This window comes from Ovis canadensis, chromosome 11 (genome assembly GCF_042477335.2).
Source record: "Ovis canadensis isolate MfBH-ARS-UI-01 breed Bighorn chromosome 11, ARS-UI_OviCan_v2, whole genome shotgun sequence".
Classification (NCBI taxonomy): Eukaryota; Metazoa; Chordata; class Mammalia; order Artiodactyla; family Bovidae; genus Ovis; species Ovis canadensis.
The window spans coordinates 31233602-31258046 of NC_091255.1; the positions used below are offsets into that span (position 1 = coordinate 31233602).

General features: G+C 51.3%; 1 protein-coding gene across 1 annotated transcript in view; it reads right to left on the bottom strand.

Moving 5' to 3' along the window:
• PITPNA (phosphatidylinositol transfer protein alpha) overlaps positions 1-24203 on the bottom strand; it is a 35647-nt gene extending 11444 nt beyond the window's left edge. Inside the window, exons 1-10 of the mRNA XM_069603104.1 lie at positions 23909-24203; positions 19950-19980; positions 15341-15486; positions 11972-12063; positions 7268-7275; positions 6114-6188; positions 4367-4450; positions 3101-3178; positions 2822-2932; positions 1660-1782 (exon numbers count right to left, since the gene is read on the bottom strand). Of these exons, the coding sequence (XP_069459205.1) occupies positions 1660-1782; positions 2822-2932; positions 3101-3178; positions 4367-4450; positions 6114-6188; positions 7268-7275; positions 11972-12063; positions 15341-15486; positions 19950-19980; positions 23909-23928 (768 nt within the window). The 5' untranslated portion in view covers positions 23929-24203. The remainder of the gene's footprint in view (positions 1-1659; positions 1783-2821; positions 2933-3100; positions 3179-4366; positions 4451-6113; positions 6189-7267; positions 7276-11971; positions 12064-15340; positions 15487-19949; positions 19981-23908) is intronic.
• Between the last annotated feature and the right edge of the window lie 242 nt (positions 24204-24445).

Here is a 24445-nt window from a genome sequence, read left to right on the forward strand (position 1 = left end):
GGGACTGAAAAAGAACTCTGTGAGGACGAGTGCCTGTGAGCTGTGGACCTAAGGGAGGCAGCTCAGCAGATCCCCTGGACAGCCTGCCCAGCACCAAGAATTCGAATCCGACCCCAAGAGTTTTTAAACATTGGCTGTTGGCCAACATCTCCATGACCCTGGGGTATGCTGGCCGGCTTGGCAGCAACAGGCAACTGGCACTCAGACTAAAACCTCAGCGGCTCTGTCCCTGCTCCTCCATTTGGTAACTTCTTTTTTTTTTTGGTCAGGACTCAGGTGACCACAAGATTCAAGGCTTCTCTCTTGCACTGTTAGAATCGCCAGAGCTCTGGACATTAAAACCTACCGCTTCCTGAAGATCTTTAGCAGAAGCAGGACATGTGTCCAAAATCCTGCCACTTCCCTGGAACTGCAGCTGAATGAATAACTTAAACATCTGCCTTCAACAGGAACTCACTCAGCAAACCGCTGCAACCAGTGAGTCAGCCCGGAAGTGTCATCCTGGAGGGTAGAATCCATTCCCCACGGGGCTCCCCCTCTAAAGAAGAGCTCGTGGGCCCACTTTCCATCAAGACCAGCACAGTGAGTGGGAGCACCAGTGTAGTGGGGGTAGCTTGGACCTGGGTCTGCGTCTCACCTGAGGGCCCGCTGGAGAGCCAGGCACGGCTGTGCAAAGCTCTGTCTGCCAGACACCAGGCTCCGTGCCAACCCTCCCAGGGCAAGGAGGGAGAGATGGATGGCAGTTCCTATGAAACGGAGCTTCCTGCCTTATTTTTAGCCCCGAGAGGCAGGAGGGAGACCCCGATGGCATTTAGACGGAGGAGAAGCGGCCGAGTGACTGAAGTGCTAAGGCTCCTCCTCCCTTGACTGTGTCACCTGCAGGCTCTGTGACCCTGGGCCCGGCCTTGAACTCTCAGGGCCTCTATCTCCTCACCTGAGTGTGGGTAACAGCGGCACCCCCTCACAGGGGTTGTGAGAACCACAGGAGATGGGCCGAGACCTGGAGAAGCCCTCCGAATGATGCCTCACACTGGTGGGTGCCTGAGTGCTATTTACTAACAGTCTCCTCAGAGGGAGTCTTGTAGGCAAGCAGCCCCAAATTCCTCAAAGGAGGCAAGAGGGGTGCTAGGTCTTCAGGATCACATGGAACAGCAGGTAGCTCTCCTTCTGGGAACCAGGCCAAGCCAGGAAAAAAAAAAAAAGGCAGGGGCAAAGGCTCCAAACTCTATAATAGCTCCAACACCGTTAAAAAGGGGTTGTGGTGTGCATTCCACCGCTGTCCTCTGTGGGTTCCGTGCGTGCTATTCGTGGACCAGCCCGGCCTGCCTCCGCCTCCCGGGGCCACCTCCGCCTCTGCAGCCCAGCACGGCTCCCCCACGCGGCTCTGGAGGGCCGTTGCGGCAACTGTGTTACTCACTTGGCGTTCAGCACAGCCCGCCATATCTGTCTCTCTGGATATGCCAAGACCTCGACTAGACTGCAAGTTCAAGAGCACAGGCTGCTTTCTTCCTTGTAGTTCCCATATCGCCTGGCATTAGACCTTACCCACAGTGGACGCTGACATGCTCCTAGAACCACAGGACGGTGCCCTCAGTGAGCTGCCCAGCACGACAGTCTCCTAGCGGACAGCCCCGGAGCCTCCTCGGGCCTCCCACGTACCTCATCCAGCTGTCTCTTTGTCTCGTCTTCCATCCTTCGAATGTCATCCATCGTCAGGTCGACCCACTTGTCCAGCCAACAGAACAGCTGCCGGTGGAAGTTTGTAAACAGACGCCTCTCTTGCTATAAAAAGGAGGGACCCAAGTTAGAACCGGAAGGTGTGGGCTGCTGTGGCAGCCCTCTTGCCCACACCCTCCATGCCAGCACCCACACTGTACTGGGAAGGTTGGGGGAGGAGTTGTAGGTACCCTACTGGCTGATCTGGATCGGTCCTCCAATCCCTCAGGTCAGTGACCCTTGCCTCCACATTTCTGATGGGTATGGCCTCAAGTCAAGCCCCCGGGGAGAGGGTGGTGCCTAGCTTGCCCCAAGACAAGGCAAGCGCCTTGTCAGGCCAAGACAGGCAATCCATGAGCCAAGATCCCCAAACGACTGTGCCAAGTTTCTTCCTTGTCTCTGGAGCCTAAAGACCAGGTTAAAACTGACTAGCAGCAGAAGGATTCCCTGGCAGTCCAGTGGTTAGGACTCTGTGCTTCAACTGCCAAGGGCTTGGGTTCGATCCTTGGTCAGGGAACTAAGATCACGTGTGCTGCATGGCATGGCCAAAAATAAGTAAATAAAACTGGCCAGCAGCTATGAAATGTTGCTCAATTTTACCAGACTCTCACACATCAGAGAGAAGGATATAGAAACTTCTTAGGTGCCACTGGGGCAAGTTACTGTTTTCCTGGGTCTCCCATTTACACATGTTATTATTTTTGTCTGATACTCTCTTGCTAAGAAAAAAAAAGGGAAAAAAAAAAAAAGCCTTAGATTTATCTAGTTCAGTAATTCAGGGTACTGGAGAATTTGGTCCATAGTACTTTTTGCCTTTTGATGTCAAGCAAAGATCCTGAGTTTTATTTGCCATTTAATCATAACAAGCCCCCTCCTATTTCCTTCTTTTGCCTCAGTTGCCTTCCCATTTGCATGTGGTTCCCCTGGATGAACAGCGTTAATCTCTAAGAGTCTGGTGCAAGAGGAAGTGGGGGTCTGGGAAATCAGACCTAAACATCCTGATGCTGGCCAACCTAGGATACAAGCCACATGGGTTGTATGATCTTCTCTTGGGCAAAACACCCCCCACCAACACACTGGAAGGCCTCCCACCCTGGCCACTTACCTTATGTATAAAGTTTTCCACTTTGTTCTGCAGGCCCCACCACTTGAACTTGACAGTAACCAGTTTGTATGCACACATGTATGGGCAGTCTTTCTGATTTACAAGTTCTTGCTGTATTAGAAACACACCCACAGGCAGACAGGTAACTAAGAGAGCCGACCTCTGGCTCTCCCTTGCGCGACACCCCCCCCCACCCCGCCCCCCAGTTCCCCACCTCCAGGAGGGAGGCCCAACCACACTGGCCCCAGCACCCCCTGGTGGTGAGAGTGTGAACTGCACCTTCCAATTGGGGCCCAAGGGTCCTCGGCCTGTTTTGATAGATTTAAATTTTGCTGGGTCCTCTTCTGCCTTGTAATCCTGTCAGAAGTTGGGGGAGGGGGTGGGTGGAGAAGAGAGAAAGAGATCAGATTTTCCACCACAGTACAGTTCATACCATTCTTGATGCTTCTGGCACAAAGAAAACATGGGAAAGTCTATAAACAAGATATAGAACTGTTTACTTTTGCCTCTGAGGAGAGCTCTCTGTGATTTTGTCTGCCAGGGCTTGTTTTCAGTTTTACCAGACTGTGTGAGCAGGCCTGGATTTCCACTGGTTAAGATGGGGATTTGAAACCTGGAGTGAACATCCAGAGCACCAGGGAAGGTGTTTTCAAAACACAGCTGACCCTTGAACAACGCAGGGTAATTTTAAAAAACAGGTAATTCTAAAACAGCAGCTGGAGCTGAGAGCAACCAGCCAGTTGTTTCTGAAATCTTCCAGTCCCACCTCTCTCTGGCTTGTTCTGTTTTTGTTTTTAAACTGCCTTGTTTTAATAAAATCGTTATTGGAAATGTTTAATGTATTGACTTTATCCTCTTGTGTACTACTGTCTATCTCCCTTCACTGATTTAAATTGCAGTCAATGCTGTGTGTTAATTAACAGTAACAAAAGTTTACTCTTGGGCTGTTTCTCTGCATTAACTAATGTGGGCAAGGGAAAAACCAAACTCCTTATAGTATCTACTTATCAAAAATAACAAAGATATCCAATCACATGCATACACATACAGTGGTAAAGCATCTTCCAAAGTGAAGGAGATTATTTATTAAACCTTCCCTACCTCTGCTTCTCTCCACTCGCATGAAACAACAAGAATTGACAAAATACTCAAAGGGCCATACTCTGGGCTAGTGTTTCTGTCTGAGAAACATCTGGGGATGTTCAGTGTGAGGTATACAGATGCACACTTAGGATCTATCACATTGCTATATATGTTATACTTCAATGAAAAGTTTTTGTTTTTTTGTTTTTGTTTTAAATCCACTCATCTTTTGAGGATAGCAGTGGGGATATTAGGCCAAGAAGCACAAGACTGTGTATCTGGGCCACTATTTGCCTGGTGGTATCCCCAAGTCAAGATAAGGTGATTGTTAACACTCATTTAGAAAATAAAATTCTCAAGAGAGAACTTCCCTTTGACTCAAGCTGGTATGATTCCTTGGTTTCTCTGACATAAGTGACTTCTGCATCTCAGAGGCCACCCACACAGCTGAATAGTCCCTACCTTGCTAAGCACTTGGCTTCGATCTGCAATGTCTATATACACAACTTCCACATGTTTCCACGCCTCAGGCTCCAATTTATGCACCTGCAGGAACAAGGGTGACCACTCGTTATGCACAGTTTAATAGCTACCACAGCCTTTACCCAGAATGGACATCTAACAGCAGCTGTTCCCATAGCCATAGTCATGAGATTCCTACCAGTACATATAAAACTATCCAAAGGAGTGGGAGGGTGAACGAATTTTAAGTGGACATACCTTTGAGAACTAATGCTCTGATTTTTCAAGCTAAATATGACTGCAGCAGCCCAAGACACTCTCCAGGCTCCCCCAGCACCTTCTTTATTTCCCTATGTTCCCCTTTTGTAAAGACTGCATATTCCTCTTGTGAGGATGCTGCCTGCTTAGCCATATACTGCTTATTTTGATGCTCTTAAAAATTATTAATAACTAACTTGGAACTTCCCTGTGGGCCAGTGGTTAAGACTTTGCCTTGCAATCCAGGGAGCTAGTATCCCTCATACCTTATGGCCAAAAAACCGGAACATAAAAAACAACAGAAGCAACACTGTAACAAATTCAAGGAAGACTTCAGAAATGGTCCACATTAAAAAAAAGTAAAATATCTTAAAAAAAGATAAAAATTAACTAACTCAAAGAGGTGGTATGAGATACGAAATTCTGATACAAGTTCAAAGGGTACAAAAGGATATGATAAAAAGTAACTCTTTCTCTTGCATGTCTCTCAGTCAGCTCCCAGGCACCACCACTGCAGAGATTTTCTTTTAATACAGAAGGTAGCACATATTTTACATCCTTTTTTTCCCCACTGAACAATATCTCTTGAAGACTGTTCCCTATGTGCTCTTTTTAATGGCTGCATAATAAACAGCTACATGGTTGCACAATGTTTAACAGGATCCCACTGGTGGGCTCTTATGTTGTTTTTAACCCTTGGCTACACCAAGAATGGCTCAGTCGTAAAGAATCCCCCTGACAATGCAGGAGACTTTGGTTTGATCCCTGGGCTGGGAAGAGTCCCTGGAGGACGAAATGGCAACCCACTCCAATATTCTTGCCTGGGATATCCCACGAACAGAGAAGCCTGGCAGGCTACAGTCTGTGGAGTCACAAAAGAGTTGGACATGATGTAGTGACTGAACAAACACCAAGAATGCAGCGATGAATCTCCCTGTATATTGTTATTTCACATATATGAAAATATAACTATAGTATAAATTCCTAGGTGTGGAATTGCTGGAGTAAGGGACAGGTATATTTTAAATCTGAGGAGTTACTGGCAAATTGTGCTCTACAGAGGCTGTAATTTTGATAGGCTTTTTATCAGGGGTGTGGGGGGGCACTGCACAACGTGGCTCGTGGGATCTTAGTTCCCTGACCAAGGATTGAACTCAGGCCCAGGCAGTGAAAGTGCCGAGTCCTAACCACTGGGTGGTCAGGGGGTTCGCTCATTTTGATGTTATAAAACTTCAGCTCTTCTGTGCCAGGAGTTGCATTTTAGACCAATCTCAGCACTAGCAGAAGGTCCTGGAAAGCATCTTGGAGATCATATTTCTCAGAGTAGAGACAGAGCAATCCCATGCTGGTAGGACAGATCTAGGCACAGGCTGCAAGCTTCCTGGCCAAGAAAAAGGAGACCGCGGTGAAGACCCTTTGGCAGGGATAGAGTCTCAGCACCCTGTCCTGAGCCCTGGAGCCCTCGGGGGGCTTGGGAAGTGCTACTTACGTTCTCCAGGGTCCCAAGATCGGGCTTGTGCCAGGTTTCAATTTTAATCAGAAAGTCTTCTTTCATGTACTCGTTCTGTGGGAGGTGGAGAGGACACCTGCAGCCACTCGGCTCACAGCTGCAGAGCAGCCACCCCTCGCCACCCGCTCAAGGCAGGCAGGGACCCCGGCCTCTGCCTTGTCCTGACAGCTCACTGTACCAGGAGCCCGCAGTAGGCCAGGCGCACGGCACCTCACTCAGTCCTCACCCCAGCCTGTGAGGACCCTCACCTCACATCCGAGCAAAGTGAGGTTCCGAGCAGACTTCCCAAGGCCACAGAGATAACCACAGACCTGGGCCTCAAACTCAGTTTCGTCTGACTTCAAAATGCACGTGCTTAACCCACGTATCTCTGCCGTTCAGCTCATGCGCAGGGTGTGCAGGCTGGCTGGCAGCGTGGGAAGAGCACGGGAAGACTTCCTGGCCGTCCAAGCGTGCTGCCCCCCTTCCCCCGCCACCAGCCAGCCTTTTGCTGAGCCCTGAAGTTCTCAGCCATTTAAGCCTTCATTCCTAATTACCATCTTCTTCCCTTAGTGCTTTTTAAAACCTGGAACTACTTAAAGGAAGAACATGTTAACCCCCTACCTCCTCAGTGGGAATCAGGCTCCCCGACACTTCCTGTGTTTCCCTAGACGAGGATGCTGCAGGTAGGACAGGAGGGGGCACTGACAGAGGGGCTGGGCAAGGAGAAGAAACCAGGCTGATGCCACAGTTCTGCCTAGCGCCAGTGCTCACTGGGTCAACAGATGCCCAAATGGGAACGCCCTGATCGGGTCAGCGGCACTGGAGTTTTCTGTGAAGCCTTGAGGAGGCCAGGCCCGGGGCGAGCAGGGGAGAGCCATGCGTCACTCTGTACATGGGGGACCTGGGGCTGGGACTCCACAGTCCTGACTACTGCAGCACCTACAAAGACACCTGCCAATGCAGCTTCAAGAAGGAGGGGACGGTGCCAGTTAACAAGCTCCTCATCAGGACCGAAAGGATGAAGCCTCAAAAGCCCCAAACGTCACCCAGGACAAAGACAGGAATATCCAGGAGGCCCCAGGGCAGCTCCATTTTTCTTTCTCCTTTCCTTATAAATCATCTACAGTCCCAATGCCCCTGAAAATACTTACTGTGATAACTGCTCCACAGCAAGGACATGGAAAGAAGAGAGAAAAAGATTAATGAAGATGAATAAAATATCCACCCCTCACCCTGGGACCATGGAAGCAAAGACTTTTGCACTCCCTGGGGCTTATGCCACAGTTACCCTCCAAATCCCAGCAAGTGCATTTGGGACCTCAAATGCACCAACCTCCGAGTTTTACTCATACACAAGTCCCTGAAGGCTAAATATGGGATTTCACTAAAGAGATGCCACTATTGGCTCCTCGGGACCATTCCCGGCTGGGCAAGGACAAGGAGCAGCCCTGATGAGCTGAAGCACTGAGATCCACGGCTCTGCTGTCAGACCATTCCCTGCTGTCCCCCTCCTCCCGCCCGCCCCCTGCTTCCAGGGGTACAGGGCAGGGCCCTGTAGGCCAGGCACTGTCTATCTGCCCTCTGCATCCTTCCTGTCACGGTAACCAAACCTCTCACCCGCCACACTCCTGCTCATTGTAATGAGACCCCCTCGGAAAGCACCATTCAATTATTTATCAGAGAAAATGACGGCAGCTCTAATGTCACTGGGGAACGGACTTGCTCTCCTCCTGACCGCAGCTCAGATCATTCTGTACTCTCTGAATTTAGGAGTTGGTGCAATTTCGGACAGATGCCACCACTGCCCCCTCTGACGGCACACGGGGGTAATAGTCAAGCTCCCTGACTCCAAAACTGAAACTAAGGTTACCTCTGAGACTGAGATGAGGACAAGTTGAAATATAAGGGATAAGATCCACCTCCTATGGAAACAACCCAAGAATAACCAACAAGGACCAGGTGTATAGCACAGGGAATGTTACTCAATATTCTGTAATAACACGCGGGAAAAGAATCAGAACAAGAAAGAGTATCTGTAGATGTATAACAGAATCATTATGCTGTACACATACCTGAAACTAACACAGCACTGTAAACCGGCTACACTCCAGTAAAATCAATAAGGGGAAAACTGTTTAAAAAGGAAGGAGAGAAAGAAAAAGAAACAACCCAAGAGACGATCTCAGTAACCTCCCTGAATCCAACGGAAGTTACTTGGAAGAAAGCAACAGATCAAGATGATAACTAAACGGCTTATTGAAATAACTGCCCTGTTACTCGTTTTAAAAAAAGGAAATGATGGGTGTAATATCCATCAAGGGTGAGTCCAAAGAGGCCAGCTTGGCAGCAGTTCTCTGGCGCTGTACGAGGCCTGTCTAGCAGCCCCACCCTGAGTGTCAGGTTGGCCTGGTCTGATGACACACATCACCAGGGTTCTCCGACAAACCACCCGATTCTGAGTCTATGCTCCCTGAGCAGCCTTCTCCTCGTCTGGCCTCTGCCAGGATGGAATGTGCTGATCAATAGACATGAGGGTCTGATCACTTGAGCAAGTGGATGATGTTCTCCACTACACGCTGGAATTTGGTTTCCCGAGTAGATGAGCCCACTAGACTTTGCCAAGAAAGTCCTACTTGGCAAACAGGAATATCTGGTTTCATTAGTCATTTTGTATTTCAGTATAACTTAATATTTTGGCATTTTGGGGAGGGCAGGGGTGGGGGATGTCTTTGGATATCAGCTCTTTCTAGGATCCTGAGAAGCAGATCCACTCAGTTCTGACAAATTGTGAATGTACAAGGGTGATGACCCCCCTTAATGGCCTTTCATGCTAACGTGGGTGAACAGACAATCCTCCCTAATCTTTTCCATCCTCCCTGCTTCCAAACACCTCTGCACTCAGACAGTTCTCTTTTCTTCAAACTGCAACCCTAGGTAGTCTGGAAGAGCCTCAGGAAACCCTCTGCAGTTGGAAAACAGGGCTCTCCAATGAGACCAGTAAGGTCCTTCCCATGCTTCCAAGGCAAGGGGCACAGGTTCAACCCCAAGACAGGGAACTAAGATCCCACATGCTCTGTGGTGTAGCAAAAAACAAAACAAAGCAGAAATTCTCCTAAAACTATGGCTTTATTGAGACTGTATTCAGACAGGGTTAAGGCTGGAGGGAGAGGCAGGAGGAGAAACATTCATTTCCCTCTCCCTACTTTCCTTCCTTTTCTCACGGAGTGCTTCATGAATCTGCGTGTCACTTGCACAGGGATCATGCTAAACTCAGAATCATTCTGGTTTCAGTTGCTGTGCTGCTGAAAGCAAGTGTCTCTTCCTGCTATCATTCACAGGCCCCGGCCCATCTTACCCTCTCCTCACGTCCCAACTCATGAGCATCGGGGGATAAGACATAGAGAGAAATAAGGGTAAGAGGACAGAAAGAGGTGAGAACAAGCAGAATATTGCAAATCCATCTTCCTTCTACTCAGAACAAGGTCAGAACCTTCCAAAAGGCATGTGGAATCTCGCTCCATGCTCCGTTACCCCTCTCACTTCAAACTCTGATCTGCTTAGGCCAGCCTAAGAGTTCTAAACTAATAATCTTTCTCCCACCAGTCCCCAGCAGGAACTGGACACAGCCTTCCTTGTTCAGAGCTCTTTTTAAAAGACCCATGTCTAACTGAACAGATCTAAGATTCAAGCCACTCACAGTGCATGATGGTGGGTTCTGAATGTAAAGTCAGCACCCACTGAAGAAGCCAACCTCCCCTCCCTCAATCCCTGCCTCTCCTCTCCATGGGGTATTTAGAAATTGGTTTTCTTCTTTTGGCCACGGATCAGAACAAGATGCTAATGAACATAAGGCGTCTAGAAAAATGCGCCTGTCAGCCGTAGCTCACTTTCCCCAGAACTACAGAGGACAGCAGCGGCTCAGCGGGCACAAGCTGTGAACCCAGAACCCCGCCCCAGGCACGCAGCAGTCCACACTGCCCACTTGCCTCCTTTATGCCAAGCTGGCCAAGGTTCTTATGACGCATGCTCAATGCAACTCTCTGAGACATCAGGAAAATTCACCCTTGGCCCCAGGCCAGACGCACGCAGCCATGGTGCACACTGTGTGTCTTTTAAAAAAGTGTGCGTGTGCCTCTTTTCCAAGAATTGAACAGCTTCCTGTCTGATGCTTAGGGAACATCGATGTTTGCGTTTTCAGCTATAGCAATAAAACTCTAAGCATTCCACATGCCAGGCCCCACCAATGACTGAGCATCTCCTGATACAAGGTTCTTGAATGAACAATGACCAGAGAGCAATGACCCTGTCTCTAGACGGCAGTCATTCCCTCAACAGGATGAGGACCACACACATTTTCCTCATCAGATACAATCTAGGGAGTGCTGGGTCCCCACAAACGAGACAGATAAGTGTCATAGTACATGTAAGCAGGGGCTGGCAGGAGGACCCCACAGCCAGACTGTCTTCACCAACAAATGCAGACTGGCTGAAGGGAAATCCTCGTAACTCACAGTCAAGTTCCAGGGACCTCAAGGGAACCCCCACCTAGGATATGCATCAGTAACAGCATGGGCTATCCAAGAGGTCTACTTCAAAACAACCCTTATGACTTAGGAATTCTGAAAAGGGAATCCCAGAATGTCTAGAAAACCCAGAGACGCGACTAATGAAGATTAAGAGGAGCCTTCCGCTCCCACTCCCACCTTCAACTATAGCACATGCTGGTCGAGGGGAAGGTGCTGACTCATGGCTCTTTAACAGCGATCTCCCGCTCGCTGGGCCTCCTCTCCTCAAATCTGGTGTGAGGATGGCAGGTGTTACATAACATACTTGGGGCATAGCTGTTTCTGAATCCTTTGTCATCACACATTGGGCTAATTTTAAAACTTCTCCAATAATATCAGGGTTTTCCTTGCTACGTTTTCTGGTGTACAAGCCTGTTCCTTCCCCCAGGCAAGAAGGTAACCCTAACAGGCTCTTTTCTATGACTGCCCCTCTCTTTAAAAAAAAAAAAAAAAATCTTTTGGCCACACGGCACGCAGGGTCTTACTTCCTACGATCAGGGATTGAGCCCATGACCCTCACAGTGGAAGCACGCAGTGTTAACCGCCGGACCACCAGGGATGTCCTGGACGGCCTCTCTCAAGAGCCCCTGAACCTCATTGCTGCTTTCAAGCCAAACATGAATATATACCATTAAGACTGGAAATTTCAGCCATCTAACAATAAGGGAGGGGTGTAAAAAGACCCTAACATGTTCAAACAATGGAATTCTGTGCAACCATTAACCAATTTTTAAAAATAGACTATGGGTAGTGACAGAAAATAGGTTTTCCATTTACTGAGTAAAAACGGGCAAGTTGATAATTAGTAAAATTTGACCCAAAATTTGTCTGGAAAACATGTCTGGAGGCTTTATACACACACACACACACACACACACATACACACACACGTATATAAAAGCATTTTAAAAAAGGATAGGAAACAAAGACACTAAAATGCTAACAGTGCCTAGGAAATGGAAGGACACAGGTGATTACTTTCTTCTGTTTGTATGTCTTCTCCGAAACCCACCCAGAGGACATTACTTTTGCAATGAGTAAAAACCATCCCCAAATAGGAGGGACTAGTTCCGTGCCACCTTGGGCTGAGGCTACTTGGTGGTTCCCACCCAGCTGGCTGCCAAATCGCGCTAGACAACACTGCCACTCACCACCAGCCTGTAGAGAGACCCCAAGCTCATCCTTCCACTGGCTTAGTCTGGAAAATGAAGACAGGAGACAAAACCCCAATTCACTGCCACCCAAGGCCTACTTGACCACACCCTGCATCCACGGTGGGTCTACACTCACCGGTTCTGCAGTAAGGGTAGGCATTCCATGCTTTCTCATGTATATTCAGGGCTCCCTCTGGGGCCAGCATTCGAACAAACGTGGGCACTTTGCTGTAGTGAGAACAGGGTTACGAAGAGAAACGGAGGAGAGAGTTAAAGACGGTGGGCTTCTGTGGCACACCCTCCAGGCCACAGTTCCAGTCTCTTCACTGGGGAGTTGACACTCAAGTTCTCACGAGACCAGCAGGTTACTCCGGTTGCATGCGAAGAGCCAGCGGTCAGAGCCCAACACCCCAGCTCTGCCGGCTACCAACATGCACCTGCAACCTGCCCCACGGCCTGCCAGGAACAGCACGGCGGAGGCGGCCCCGGGCTACCTGCCGCGGCTCAGTCCCCACGCTGTCCTTACACACCCTTCCAGAGCTCCCTGGGCCCAGGGCACGACACTACACCCTGCAAGGATGACATGCCTGAGACTGGACCAGAATGACTGGCTGACTGACTTGGAATAGGGGATCCAAGATGATCTGATATGCTGGGGTCATTTCTAGATGGCCAGGAGGGCCCCAGGGCCACCTGCCTTTCAGGACAAAATAATTTCTTCTATTCAGTTCTTATCTCAGGTTACAGAACAGCAGGTATATAAAGTATGAGCACTTTTTATTTTTATTTTTTTTAAGGTAGTATATTCCTTTGCCTTAGTGTTATTAGTTTTTTTTAATAGTTATTTATTCGGCTGCATCAAGTCTTAGTCGTGGCATGTGGGATCTAGTTTCCTGACCAGGGACTGAACCTGGGCCCCCAGCATTGGGAGTGTGGAGTCTTAGTCACTGGTCCACCAGGGAAATCCTCTACTTTAGTTTTTAACTGGTCATCTATGCAGTTTAGCAGGTGCCAATGACCTCATCAGCCTTGGTGCCTGAGGCCTAAGAAAAATGAGCTACCCCCAGGAGAGAGCAAACTTCGAATACAAGTGAGCGGCCCACTGAGACCCACTCACTCACAGCCATACTCATTCAGGCGTCTGTGTGTGCCAGGCACCGGCTACACGCACAAATCACACAGCCGGGGCCGCTGTCCTCAGGGAGGTTCCGTTCCAGTGCGGAGTGGAACTAATCAGGCAGAGCACTGCGAGAACACATGAATGGGGAGGTTCCCCAGGGAGAGGAAGGTTTACGTGAGAACACAGAGTCGAGAGTGGGTAGGGCTGAGCTAGACAAGAGCACGGGGGTGGGATGGGAAAAGCTGGGGGGAAGAGAGAGAAGTTCAGAGTAACTGGCATAAGGCATGCGGTGCGGAACACAGGAGAACGAGCAGGGGCTGAGTCACAGAAGATCTTGCATCTGCCCCACAGAGGACGGACTTTGTCCCGGGGCAAAGGGCCATCTATAGCTTTAAAGCTGGGGAGCAACAGATCTGGACAGAATCCTAGGAGCTGTGCGGAGAAGTGGCAAGTGACCAGGCAAGGGATTGGAAGGAAAGAGAAACACTGGGCATAACCGAGGACATGGACCCAAAAGGACTTGATGTGATATGATGAAGAAGAGCGTGTGGTGAACCCGTGGTTTTTGACTGGGAAAACTAACAGCTGACAGGAGGGCTTTGGTCCTCATGAGGAGAGGCGGCCATGGCGTACAGCACTGTTGGTTTGGTTTTAGTTTTCTTTTATAGCAGTTGGGTGTCTTGGGGTTAACAGCAGTGGTAGGGAGGGAATTCCCTGGCGGTGAAGTGGTTAGGACGTGGGCTTTCATTGTCGTGGACCCGGGTTCAATCCCTGGTTGGGGGACTAACTCTCCACAAGCTGCATGGCCTAGCCAATAAAAAGACTAGTGGTAGGCAGGTTCAAAGCTTCTACCCTCTCCATAAGGAAGAGGGAGAGACAGGGCCTACCCTCTACATGTAGACCTTCTTTGACTGAGTCTTGAGGAACTAACCGGCCTCCGCTACCAGCCTCACTATCTCTTTTCAAAGTTCGCATTAAAAAATGTTGGGCTGGCCAAAAAGTTTGTTGGGTTTTTCTGCAGCATCTTATGGAAAAACCCAAATGAACTTTTTGGCCAACCCAATACAAATGCACTACAAGGAAGGTTTGTCCTGAACCTGACTCTCATTAATGGCTCAGAAAGAATGGGTTGGCAGTCAGCTCAAAGGTCAAAGGGGAGGCGTAGAGGGAAAAGAGCACAATGGAGAGGAAATGGGATCTGGTGAGATTTTTTTCCCCCACTTCAGCTCTCCACGCTCTGGCACTCACAGAACTGTGGACCACCCCCCAGGCTGGCGCTTCTACATCCCTAGAGCAGACTTCCATTAGCAATTTTACCAAATGAAAATGGAACTGCTTTGTTCAGTTGAATTAACTAGAGATTGAGGTTCAGGTCTATGTTGCACAGCAATGCAAACGTACTTAATGCCACTTAACTTAAAAATGGTAAAAACAGTGAATTTTGTGTTGTGTACATCTTCCCACAACTGTAAAAAGAAATTGAAGGCTTATTTTTCCCAGTAGTGGGCTGTTTCTAAAACAAGCTTGATTCAACATCCACTTGAGCTGGTCCAAGTTTACTATGACTTTCAATGTTCTTTTGGGCCAGTTTACAGTTTACTGAAAAATTACTGTCTTGGTTAGGGATTCACCAATTGTGTGATTTGCAACGGATTCTGGTACCCAAATCAGTTTGTGCAATACTTTTAAATACTTAATAGCTTTAGAGTAAAGAGAGGTACCAAAATTTCTCCAGGACCCGATTTCATAACATCAGAATTTAAAATACTATCTGAAGCCACAATTCTACTTTTAGGCACACTTTATTATACACACTAAACTTATCAAAGGATCTGTGCAGAAGGAGTTTTAGTGGAGGACTGCCTGTGAACATGTGGAAATAACAGTAAATGTATTTCAAGACTGGCAAAACCACTGCCAGCACGTCTGTTCGTAGACTGCATGTACTTTAAAAGAGGCCAAATATGCTGACAGTGAAACAGCTATAAGAAAGAAGAGATCCCATCTCTATCAGATAACATAACAATAAAGGAAATGAACACCCACTTACACACACACACACACACACACACACACACACACACACACTCTCTCTCTCTCTCTCTCTCTCTTTCTCTCTCTTTCTCTCTCTCTCTCTTTGTACTCACAGACAATGAAAGGGCCCACAAGAAGGTAAGCACTATCCCTTCTGGGGACCAGGAGCCTGGTGGGGCCAGTAATACTTTAAAAACAAACAGCCCTTAAAAGAGCAAAGAAGAACCACCTCTACCCACTGTCACAGGTGAAGCAACTTGAGTAACCGGCCAACACTAGGAACACCCACAATGAGCCACCGTCTGCACTCCGACAGCAGGCCCCACCCTGGCTCTGCTGCAGGGCACCCACCTCTGTAAATGGTAGATCTTGTGCGTGTATTGGCCTTTCTCTCCATCCTTCTCATAGGGCTCGTTCACCAGGACCTCCACGCCTTCACCACCACCCGTTTCATTTTTGCTGGCCTCAGCCACAGAATACAGCTGCCCTACTTGATACTGAAGGAACAGAGAGGGGAGTTACTGGTAATGCAGAATCTTCTTGAGGGCTGCACAGTCCTGTTGCCGGGAGCTGTCCAGGAGATGGCTCTGGGATCCCTGAATCTGGAAGCTCATCCTGCAGTTCCTAACGTGACCTGGCCCAAATCCCCCCCAGAGCCACTGACAACACTGCTCTGTGGCCCTTCTTTAGCCGTCAGAGGTATCTAATTTCGTCCTTCCCTTTTTCACATCCTCCTTCAAGGTTTAAGGAGGTAGGTGAATATACTTCATTTCACACCAGTATCCAGAATACAGATTATAGAATCAAGGTAGTTTTTACTCTGTCCCTGACTCTGGTCCCAGATCCCCAAACAAGATCGGGCTGGTTGCTGGAAGCCTCTTTATCTCATCCCCCTTAACAGACGTGACTGCCTGTAAACAAATGCACCCAGTGCTCCGCGAAACCCACAACGCCTGCTGTCACACGGGCCCATCTTTCTGTTTCTGCTCCAGCATTGGGCCCCTCCTCCCCTGCCAACACCTCAGGGAGAGGTCTTGCAGACAACCAAATCTCCGGATGCTTTCCTGATTCCTGGTGGGGCTGAAGCAAGTGCCCTGCTTCTCGTATTCCATAGCACAGATTCCTATCCCATGGTGCTGGCCAGATGCACCCTCTAGGCTGGCACATATTAGGTGGCCAAAGCCTAGTTTTCCTTTATTTGGGTCACATGCCACCCTATCAAGTCACCAGTCAAGACTGCTGGCCTCCTCCGATCCCCTCAGGACAACACGGTATGAGGGCCAATGACCTGGGCAGTGCCCAGGCCTGGCCCTTCTGTTTAGAGGGGAAAACAAGGTGAGAAGAGAATAGACAGCAGCTGCTAAAGCAGGAAGTTACACCAGACCAAAGGATGCCTCTTCCCTGTCATGGCCAATGCCACGAGCCACAGCAGTTTAGGGAGTATGAGGAAAAGAGAAAAAGGTTCTCGATTACAGCTGGGGGGAGACGTGGGGATCGAGGTTTCCCTCACCCCTCCACACTCCCTCCCCAAGCTCCTGGTCTTTCTCTCCTTGAGATTAAAGCAGAAAAGCTGTGTCTCTGGGCAGCTGCCGCGGGAGCTACTGCCTGCAGCAGCAAGGAGCAGTGCGGCTTCCCCCACTCCGCCTCAGCCTTGGAAGGCCGCTCTAGCCAGCAGCCTCCCGAGCTCTGCAGGGACGTTTCTGGGCAAAACCTGCAAGGTGAAGCAGCACTCCAGGACACACTGTTCACCACGAGGCTGGAAGAACCCACCTTCCAAAGCAAAGACATAGTACAGGTGCCAAGGAAAGACCCAAGTTAACCGGCAAGGCTCAGTAGATCCCGTGAAGAGGCATGTCTTGGTGAGAGCCAGTCACCTTGACCTTGCTACTCCAGAGTTACACCAGGGCTGCCTCAGTGCCCCTGGGAACCCCAAGCTGTCCCGGTGCCTTCCGAAGTCCAACTCCTAACAGAGGCATCCATAAAAACCCCTAGCAAGTGGGTCAGGGTTTGGCTGAGCCAGGGTATCCTAAGCAGTAGCAGTGAGTCTGTTTCAGAGTCATGAGAACATCTAACCACTGACTCAGCAATCCTGAAGGGCAGGCCGGGGAAAGGGCCCGGTGGAGGGGACTGGGTTGCTGGCCGGTGGTGTTGCCTGGGGAGGGGCCCGCACATTGACTAATCCCCTTCTTTTGGTTCCTCTTCAGCTGCAGGAATCAGAGGGCAGGCTCTAAGAGGATCAGTGTGCTGGGCTGGCATCTTTCCCTTTTAATCTCTCTTGATATTCTGATCCTTTAATCCCAATGAGACATGTGAAGGCGGTTTTGTTAATCCAAAGGGGTGAGCAAGACTGGCCTCCACAAGCCATCAGCGAGGGACACTTTTCATGTCAGAGGGTTCCCTGTGGCACCGGGGCTCCGCACCTTGCAAAAACGGAAAGCAGCCAGACTCTGATGGGATAGAGGTGGGGGCTCGGGGTCAGAACATTAAATCAGATAAAGAGCCTTGGAGAGACCAGGACTGCAGCCTCCTCTGGCCCAGAACAGTGCTCCCTGCCCTGGAGAGCTGCTCCTTTGCTCCCAAGAACTAAGGAAAACAGAGGCCCCACCACGCTGGCAATCTGGAAGTGGGAGCCCAGGAAGATGCGGTGGGTGGGCCTGAAACATGTCATGAAAAACAGCGCAGCTGTTGGTCCCACCCCCACGGCCCTGCCAAGCCAGGTACCAAAGGGGCCTGGTGCCGTGCATCTCTGGAAAGGAGAAGTAAAACAGCCCTATCCACAGGAGGGGGAAAAGGCGGGCTGGACTGAGTAAGAAACCACTGGCGGACACTGCGCGTTAAAGGGCCAGGGCTCTCTGGCTCTGCTGCAGAACATCTAGAAACCCTGCCCAGTTAGGCCAAAGGCTCTGGCCAGCCACAGCCAATTTCACCCCAAACATAGACTCAAGCTGTCAGGATGGTCATGAAGACAGGGTCTTCTCTCTTCTCTTCCCCTTCCCAACTGATAAAGCTCCAAGGGCCTCCAACTGGGAAGTGAATCCAACTGCCACGTGACACTGGGCTGTTTCCAGTCAGGACGGGTTATCGATAGACTCTGAGAAGGCTGGTCATTACTTATTTCTTCTAGGGCTTCCCCACCCAAGATTTTCTGATCTTCTGGAACTAAGGTTCAGCCAGCCAAAGAACAGCTCCTGCTTCTCCCGACACAGGCCAAGCACCGCTTCCTCATTGGTGGTTTCTGGCTGGGAACAAGTTGACCATCATCAGGCTTACAGATGAATCCTAACCTGTGCTTACTTCCCAAGCTTCTGCTTTCAGGCTTGGTTCACCCCACCTTACCACTTCCTCAAGCTCCAAAAAAACAAAACAAACAAACAAGCCATCACAAACTGAAAACCAGCAACTGCAGACATTCTCAAGGTGTCTTCCCTTTTCCCGCCCTTCGTGGCCCCACCATGAACAATCGGCCCAGAGCTGCCCTGGACAGTGCCGGACCTCCTGCATCTGCCACCTCACTCAGACACTTCCACTTGTCATTAAAGTCGAGAAACTCCCTGGAAGAAAAGATCCGTTTCACCCCTGAATGCCACTTTGAGGTGCTCCTGAATTCCCAGGGGACATTTGCCTCACTGGGATAATGGGATCTTGCTGTACAGCAGAGAGGGAGTCACCAGACCCCCAAAAGCAGAGTTTCAGGGCAAGTGACATGCTGGGCCTTCTTGCCTGGTTTCCTGGTTTGGAAAATCATCACTTGCTATTTTTCATAAAGAGAACATGGATCCCAGAAGAGATAGGTTAGCAGGGACTGCCCCCCACCCCCAAAGCCAACAGCTATCAGCCCAGGCACGTGATTCCCAGGCCCCCAGTACCTCTCAGGGATCACAGCATACACCCAGCCATACCCTCGCCCAGCCTCTCAAGTCTCATTTCTCTTATCTTCCTCTCCCAGAACTCCCCTGTCGTGTCCGAGGTCCACCCCTGAGCCCTCCCCCAGGTCTCTACAGCTCTCAGTGGAGATGCAGCCCACCCCGGGAGGCCGATGCCTGCCCACCCTCCCTCTCATCTCAAGTGTGCCACGGGCTCTCTTGGCCCGGTCTCATCTTGCAGAGGACCATGTAATATGTGGAACCAGGTGGAAGTGCTCACAGGAGCTGACACTGCAGCAAAGAGCGGCTGCGGGCAGCACCGTGGCTGAGCAGCTTCACCCTAAGTTCAGCTCAGCTGGAAGCTGAGGGCTCTGGCAGTTCCGAAGGGATCAAAGAACAAGGCTGAGCTGGGAGAGGAGCGCGAAGGAACTTCAGAGGAAGGGCGGGACAAGGGAGGCTCCGGGGCAGTGTTCTGCTGTTCCGGAGGCCGACTCTGAGTCAGCTCGGCCTATGAACCTTCGTGAGGTCAATCCTGCCAGATCGCCATTCACGGGGACGTCGGGCCCAAGAACCATAAAAGGACAGAGGCCAAGCCAAGCCCATTTGTCATTCTCTGCCCTCCGTAAAAGGAGGGTTCTGGCCTTGGCCTTCCTAGCAGTCACCTAAGTGTGGCGAGGAAGGGCCTTGGAGATTTCAGCCCTGCTGGTCTGCTGCACAACCAGAGAGGGCTAGGCACGCCTCCCTGTCAAGTCACGGAGGTCTCAGAAATGCACGTCCTTAATCTCCTCAGTAACATGTCCCCAGACGGGCAGAGTTCCAGCAGGTAGGGGGTGGGGGCTGGTTTTGTGTCTATCCACAGTTATCTTGCCTGCCAACAGCTCGAGGCAGGTCACACACAGTTGGTCAGATACATTAAGTGCCTTCCTGCAACTGAATATCGCACCAGGAAAATTCACACTGAGTACCGACTATCTCCATGCTAGGACAAACACGAAAACCATGCGGAGATACTAGCGTGGGCTGCCTGGAGCCCAGCTGAGCTGAGGGTCACAAGCAAGCGCCTCCAACTCTGGGTAAAAAGAGGAAAAAGGACTTACCTCCTCTACAGACACAGGTAGGATGACTCGACTGCAAGAGAAGGGAAACAGAGGGTCAGCCTGGGGCTCTGAAAGCACCGTCCTGGAACAGCACTGAATGTGTTGCTGCCTGTGACGCTGCACTCACTCTTAGAACCCCAGCAGAGAACGGCCTCCTGAGTGCTTCAGGCAGGACCCTTGGTCCCTTCTGGCACCCCATTCAGAGCCCTGCGATTCAGCGCACACCCATCCCCTCACCAGGTGCTTCCTAGGCCCCTGGCTCATGTTTGGATCTGTCTTCTCCTCCCTCTCCCCAACAAATACCTTCCCCAACAAGACTTGCTGATGAGTCTCCCTCTCTCTGTTAACACAGGAGTGTAACACAAGAGGACCCATCCCTGTACACTCCGAAGCCAAGACGGGGATTCAGGCCCAAACAAGCAGGCCCTGGAGATTGACATCTCTGGGGACCCCACCTCCCAACAGCAGCCCTCAACATGAAAAGTCAGGCAGGGGCCAAGTTCCTTGGAGCATTAATCACCCTAAGAGCACGTGCCAACCATCTCAGGGCCAGCTATTACATGCCACTACCACAAAGCCACCAAGAGATGACACCTAAGTCGTGTTCTGACCTCCAGAAGCTGTCCAAAGGCACCCAACCCATCACTTTCTTTTCCTTCTTCTCCATTTCCATGGCGACCGATTTTGCTGGGGGAACCGCCAGTCAGTCACCTGATGGAGAAGCCATGACCAGCAAAGCCCCAGACCGGTCAGAACTCCACACACATGGAGAAGTGCGAGGGCCAGGGCCCTGCTCAGGGTGGCTTGCATTTGTAACGCAGAGCAGTGGCCAGCCCCCAGCTCAGAGCCCTGGGGTCTGAGAGTTGAGACAAAAATGCTTGGCTGTATTCCTACCAATCAAGCCAGCTCCCAAGCTCAGATTCTCCATTTCCAGACCCTAGCTGGGAGCCCCTGGAGCCTCCTGCATCTTGCGTGCTCCACTCTCCTTCCTGGGCCAATCGGGACCCTTGCTCCAGGCTGGTAATAGCCCGCTCACTATTCTCTAGTCCCGCAAAGGTCCTCAGACAGCAAGAGGCACCCGGAGGGGTCTGAGAAAAACATCTCAGTCAAGGCAAGGCACGGAGCAGGAAAGTAGCAGGAAAAATAATATGGGTTCCAAGTCTTTACTGCCGGCTAACTCTCCTCCTCTAGGATGACTCAAATAATGTAAACCCTGCAGGTTTTTGGAAGCTGCCACTAATGCTCTCCTCCCATCAGGGAGAGCTGACAGCGCAGAGAAATATTTCCAACGTGGAGGCCACAATTTCTGCACCCTCAGAAGAAACTTCCTAGAAAACAATACACCTTTTATCTTCAAGAACAAGGGTTAAAAAAAAAAAATCACATCCAAGAATTTGCAGAAATCAAATCAAGGAGAATTCTGCGAGAGGAAGTGTTGGGCAACCTTCAGACCCTGGGTGGGCACTGAATCTCCACCCGAAAGAGACTTGCATCAGTCAGTTCCTGACAGGATGCTCTAACACTGTGACAGGACAGCAGCACACCCAGATGCTTCTCCCTGGCTCCCTGGGAGCAAAACCACTTTAGCAGCAATAGGGTGCAACTGCAAAGGATGGGGCCACTGAGGCTGTGCGGGGCTGGGACTGGAGCCTTGCTCACTTCAGTGTGACCTTCACTCGGAGTCTCTCTAGAGCTGCAGCGCTGCAGCCACAGCCAAGCGTCTCCGATGCCCCCCTCTGGGCACCCTCCATCCAGGGATGCGCGCGCACACACACACACACACACACACACACATGCCCGAACACACTCAGGGCACAAGTTGAGCAGGAAGGAAATGCAGATGCCAAGCGGGCTCTGCATCCCTGGCACCTTGGACCTTTCCCTGGCGGGTTTCAAGGGGAGGAGAACAAAGACTGGGAGGGGAGGCTCTCTCTTCAAAACTCGCTCAGATCTCTTCTGAAGGTCCCTTCCCTTCCCTGCCTGACCATTTGCACAAAAACTACAGGTTTCTACAGATGCTAGGATTCGACTGGGAATAGACAAAAGAATCAGGACAGTGCGAAAAGTCTGTCATCTGGACAGTCAAGATTAAAATTCAAAGTGCACCCGACCCTCCTCTTGCTGGCTTCCCAAGCAAGATTCTTCCTCCTCACCACACAAAACTGCGCTCTGGCTGAATCAGCATCAGATTAGATGTCAAGTAACAGAGTGGAGGGACTTCGAAATAAAGCTCTTCAGATGAGGTGTCAAGCTGCGATGACACCTGGGTCTCTTCCCTTTGCTATCCAAAACTCCACACTATGTCCTAAACGTCCTAAACACGTCCAAGGAGCAGGCCAGCTAGAACGGGGCAAAGTCCTTTCACTGACAAAATGGAAACAGCTCTCAGCACACCTGCCTGGCTACCAAGTGAGGTCCACCAGTTGCTCTCTACCCCGACATCTCCCACTTCCGGACACCTCCCACTTCCTGACTTCCTGGGCTTCTGGCTCAATGCTGTCCACTTGTCCTCCACTCCAGGAAGTATGGTTTCCCTGAAAGTTCTGCACGTATATATCCAATCGCCCCTCTTCCCCCATCCCCCTGTCCCCAGTATGGTTTCCCTGAAAGTTCTACACGTGTACATCCAATCTGCCCTCTTCCCCCATCCCCCTGTCCCCAGTCTCTCCTCTTGGAAGAAGGGAAAAAGAAAAGTCCTAAGATGTTTACTTGGAACCATGAGCTTCTGGAACAGATCACCTCATATTTGAAAGATGTAGCAATCCAGACACCCCGACCTGTCATCCAATCCCCTGGATTTCACAAGCAAGCCCATCTCCCTGCAACTCCTACCAGAAGGCACTCATGCCCCCCACCCTACCCACCCTCACTACTCCCTCACTCTTCACTGATTTTCCTCAGTCAATGGCTTGATGACAAACACCAATTCGTCACAGCAATTTCCCCATCTCTTTGTACCAAGACTAAGAATCCTCCAGAGACAGGCTGGCCCTGCCCGCCCCCCACCCCCTCAATTCTAACAACATGTACATTTACTCACAATCATACTTTTTCCAAACTGTCTTCCTCCCTAACACCCTGGCCCTCTCCATCATCATAATCCTCTCACTTTAGGCCCTGCCCAATATTTTCTGAATTCCTCACCCTAGTGTCCCTAAGTCCCAAGCAATCATCCTTTTTCCTTGAATATGAAGACACATGTCACACGGCCAGTCCCCTGCTATCTCCTCATACCCTTCCCCTGTCACTCAGCCTGGCCGGGACTCCCTAGTCCATTTCCTGTGTCTGCTTAACACAGTCCTTGCCCTGATGCCTAAGGCAACACTCCTCACACCCCAGGTGGCCCTCCACACTCCACCCGTCATCTCAACTCCATTCCAGAAGCTGTCTTAACCTGATCTCCCAGTGCCCCTTGGCAGTATTCCGGCCCAAACCCCCCTCCCCAACCCCGGCCCTGTCTGCCCTTGTCTAACTGTTCCTGGGCCACTCGGACAAGTCCTCCCTCTCCCGGGGGTCCTCTCTGCCACTCCTGCAGCTCTGGCTGGCCCCTTCCTCCCTCAGCCTCCACTCCAGGACCACCCCACCTCTCATCCAGAGCTCTCGTTTCCTCCTCATCCCCTGTCCCGCTCTCACTGTCCCCTTGACCTCATCCCAGGCCTGCCTGGCCCTCTTTGTCCCCTCAGCCTCTCCTCAGGCCTACTCGGTCCTCGCTGCCCCTTGGGCCCCACCTCAGGTGCTGTATCCCTCCCTCTCTACCCCCGTTCGGCCCACCTCCGGCCCTGTCCGGCCCTGGCTGTCCCCTCAGCTCCTGCTGGGCCGCCCAATAACCATCCAGCGCTCTCCATGCCGTCGGGCCCCGTCCGGACGCAGCATCCCCTCCGCCAGGCCATCAACCTCCCTGGTCGTCATCCTCGACTCTCCCTCCCTCCTCGCTTCCGCACGGCCGGCTGGACACTCACTACTCCTTGAGCAGCACCATGTCGCTTCGCGACTCGGCGGCTGCCTGCTGCCCGTCCAGCCGCCCGCCCGCTTCCTGACGGCCGCTCTCCCCGTGGCCCGGCCCGGCCCGGCTGCCTGTGCGCCTTCGTCGTGCTCTGCTCTGTCCCCGCCGCTCTTGCTGCGGTCGCCGCGCCGGCTCCTGCCGCCCCGGCCTCGCCGCCTCCCGCGCCGCTGCCGACGCCGCCCGGAGCTCCGGTTCCGCAGCGCCGCGCGGGGGCGGGGCGTCTCTGCGGCAACCAGAGCGTCACGCGCAGCGCTGCGCGCTGACCTCAGCGCGGAGGCGGAGCCTTCTCGGGCCCGCCCCCTCCCGTCCTTAAGTGGGCCGCCGAGGCGGCCTGCGCGTCCCGGGTGGGTCCGCGCGTAAGCAAGACCCGAGCGGTAGGCGGCGCCGACACCCAAGTGTCCCGCAGGGTCCTAGGGTGACTGTTCATCTGCAGGCGGAACAGATGCCACTGTGCGGTTGGGCCTGACCTGTGGTGTGGTTTGAGATCTAGGAA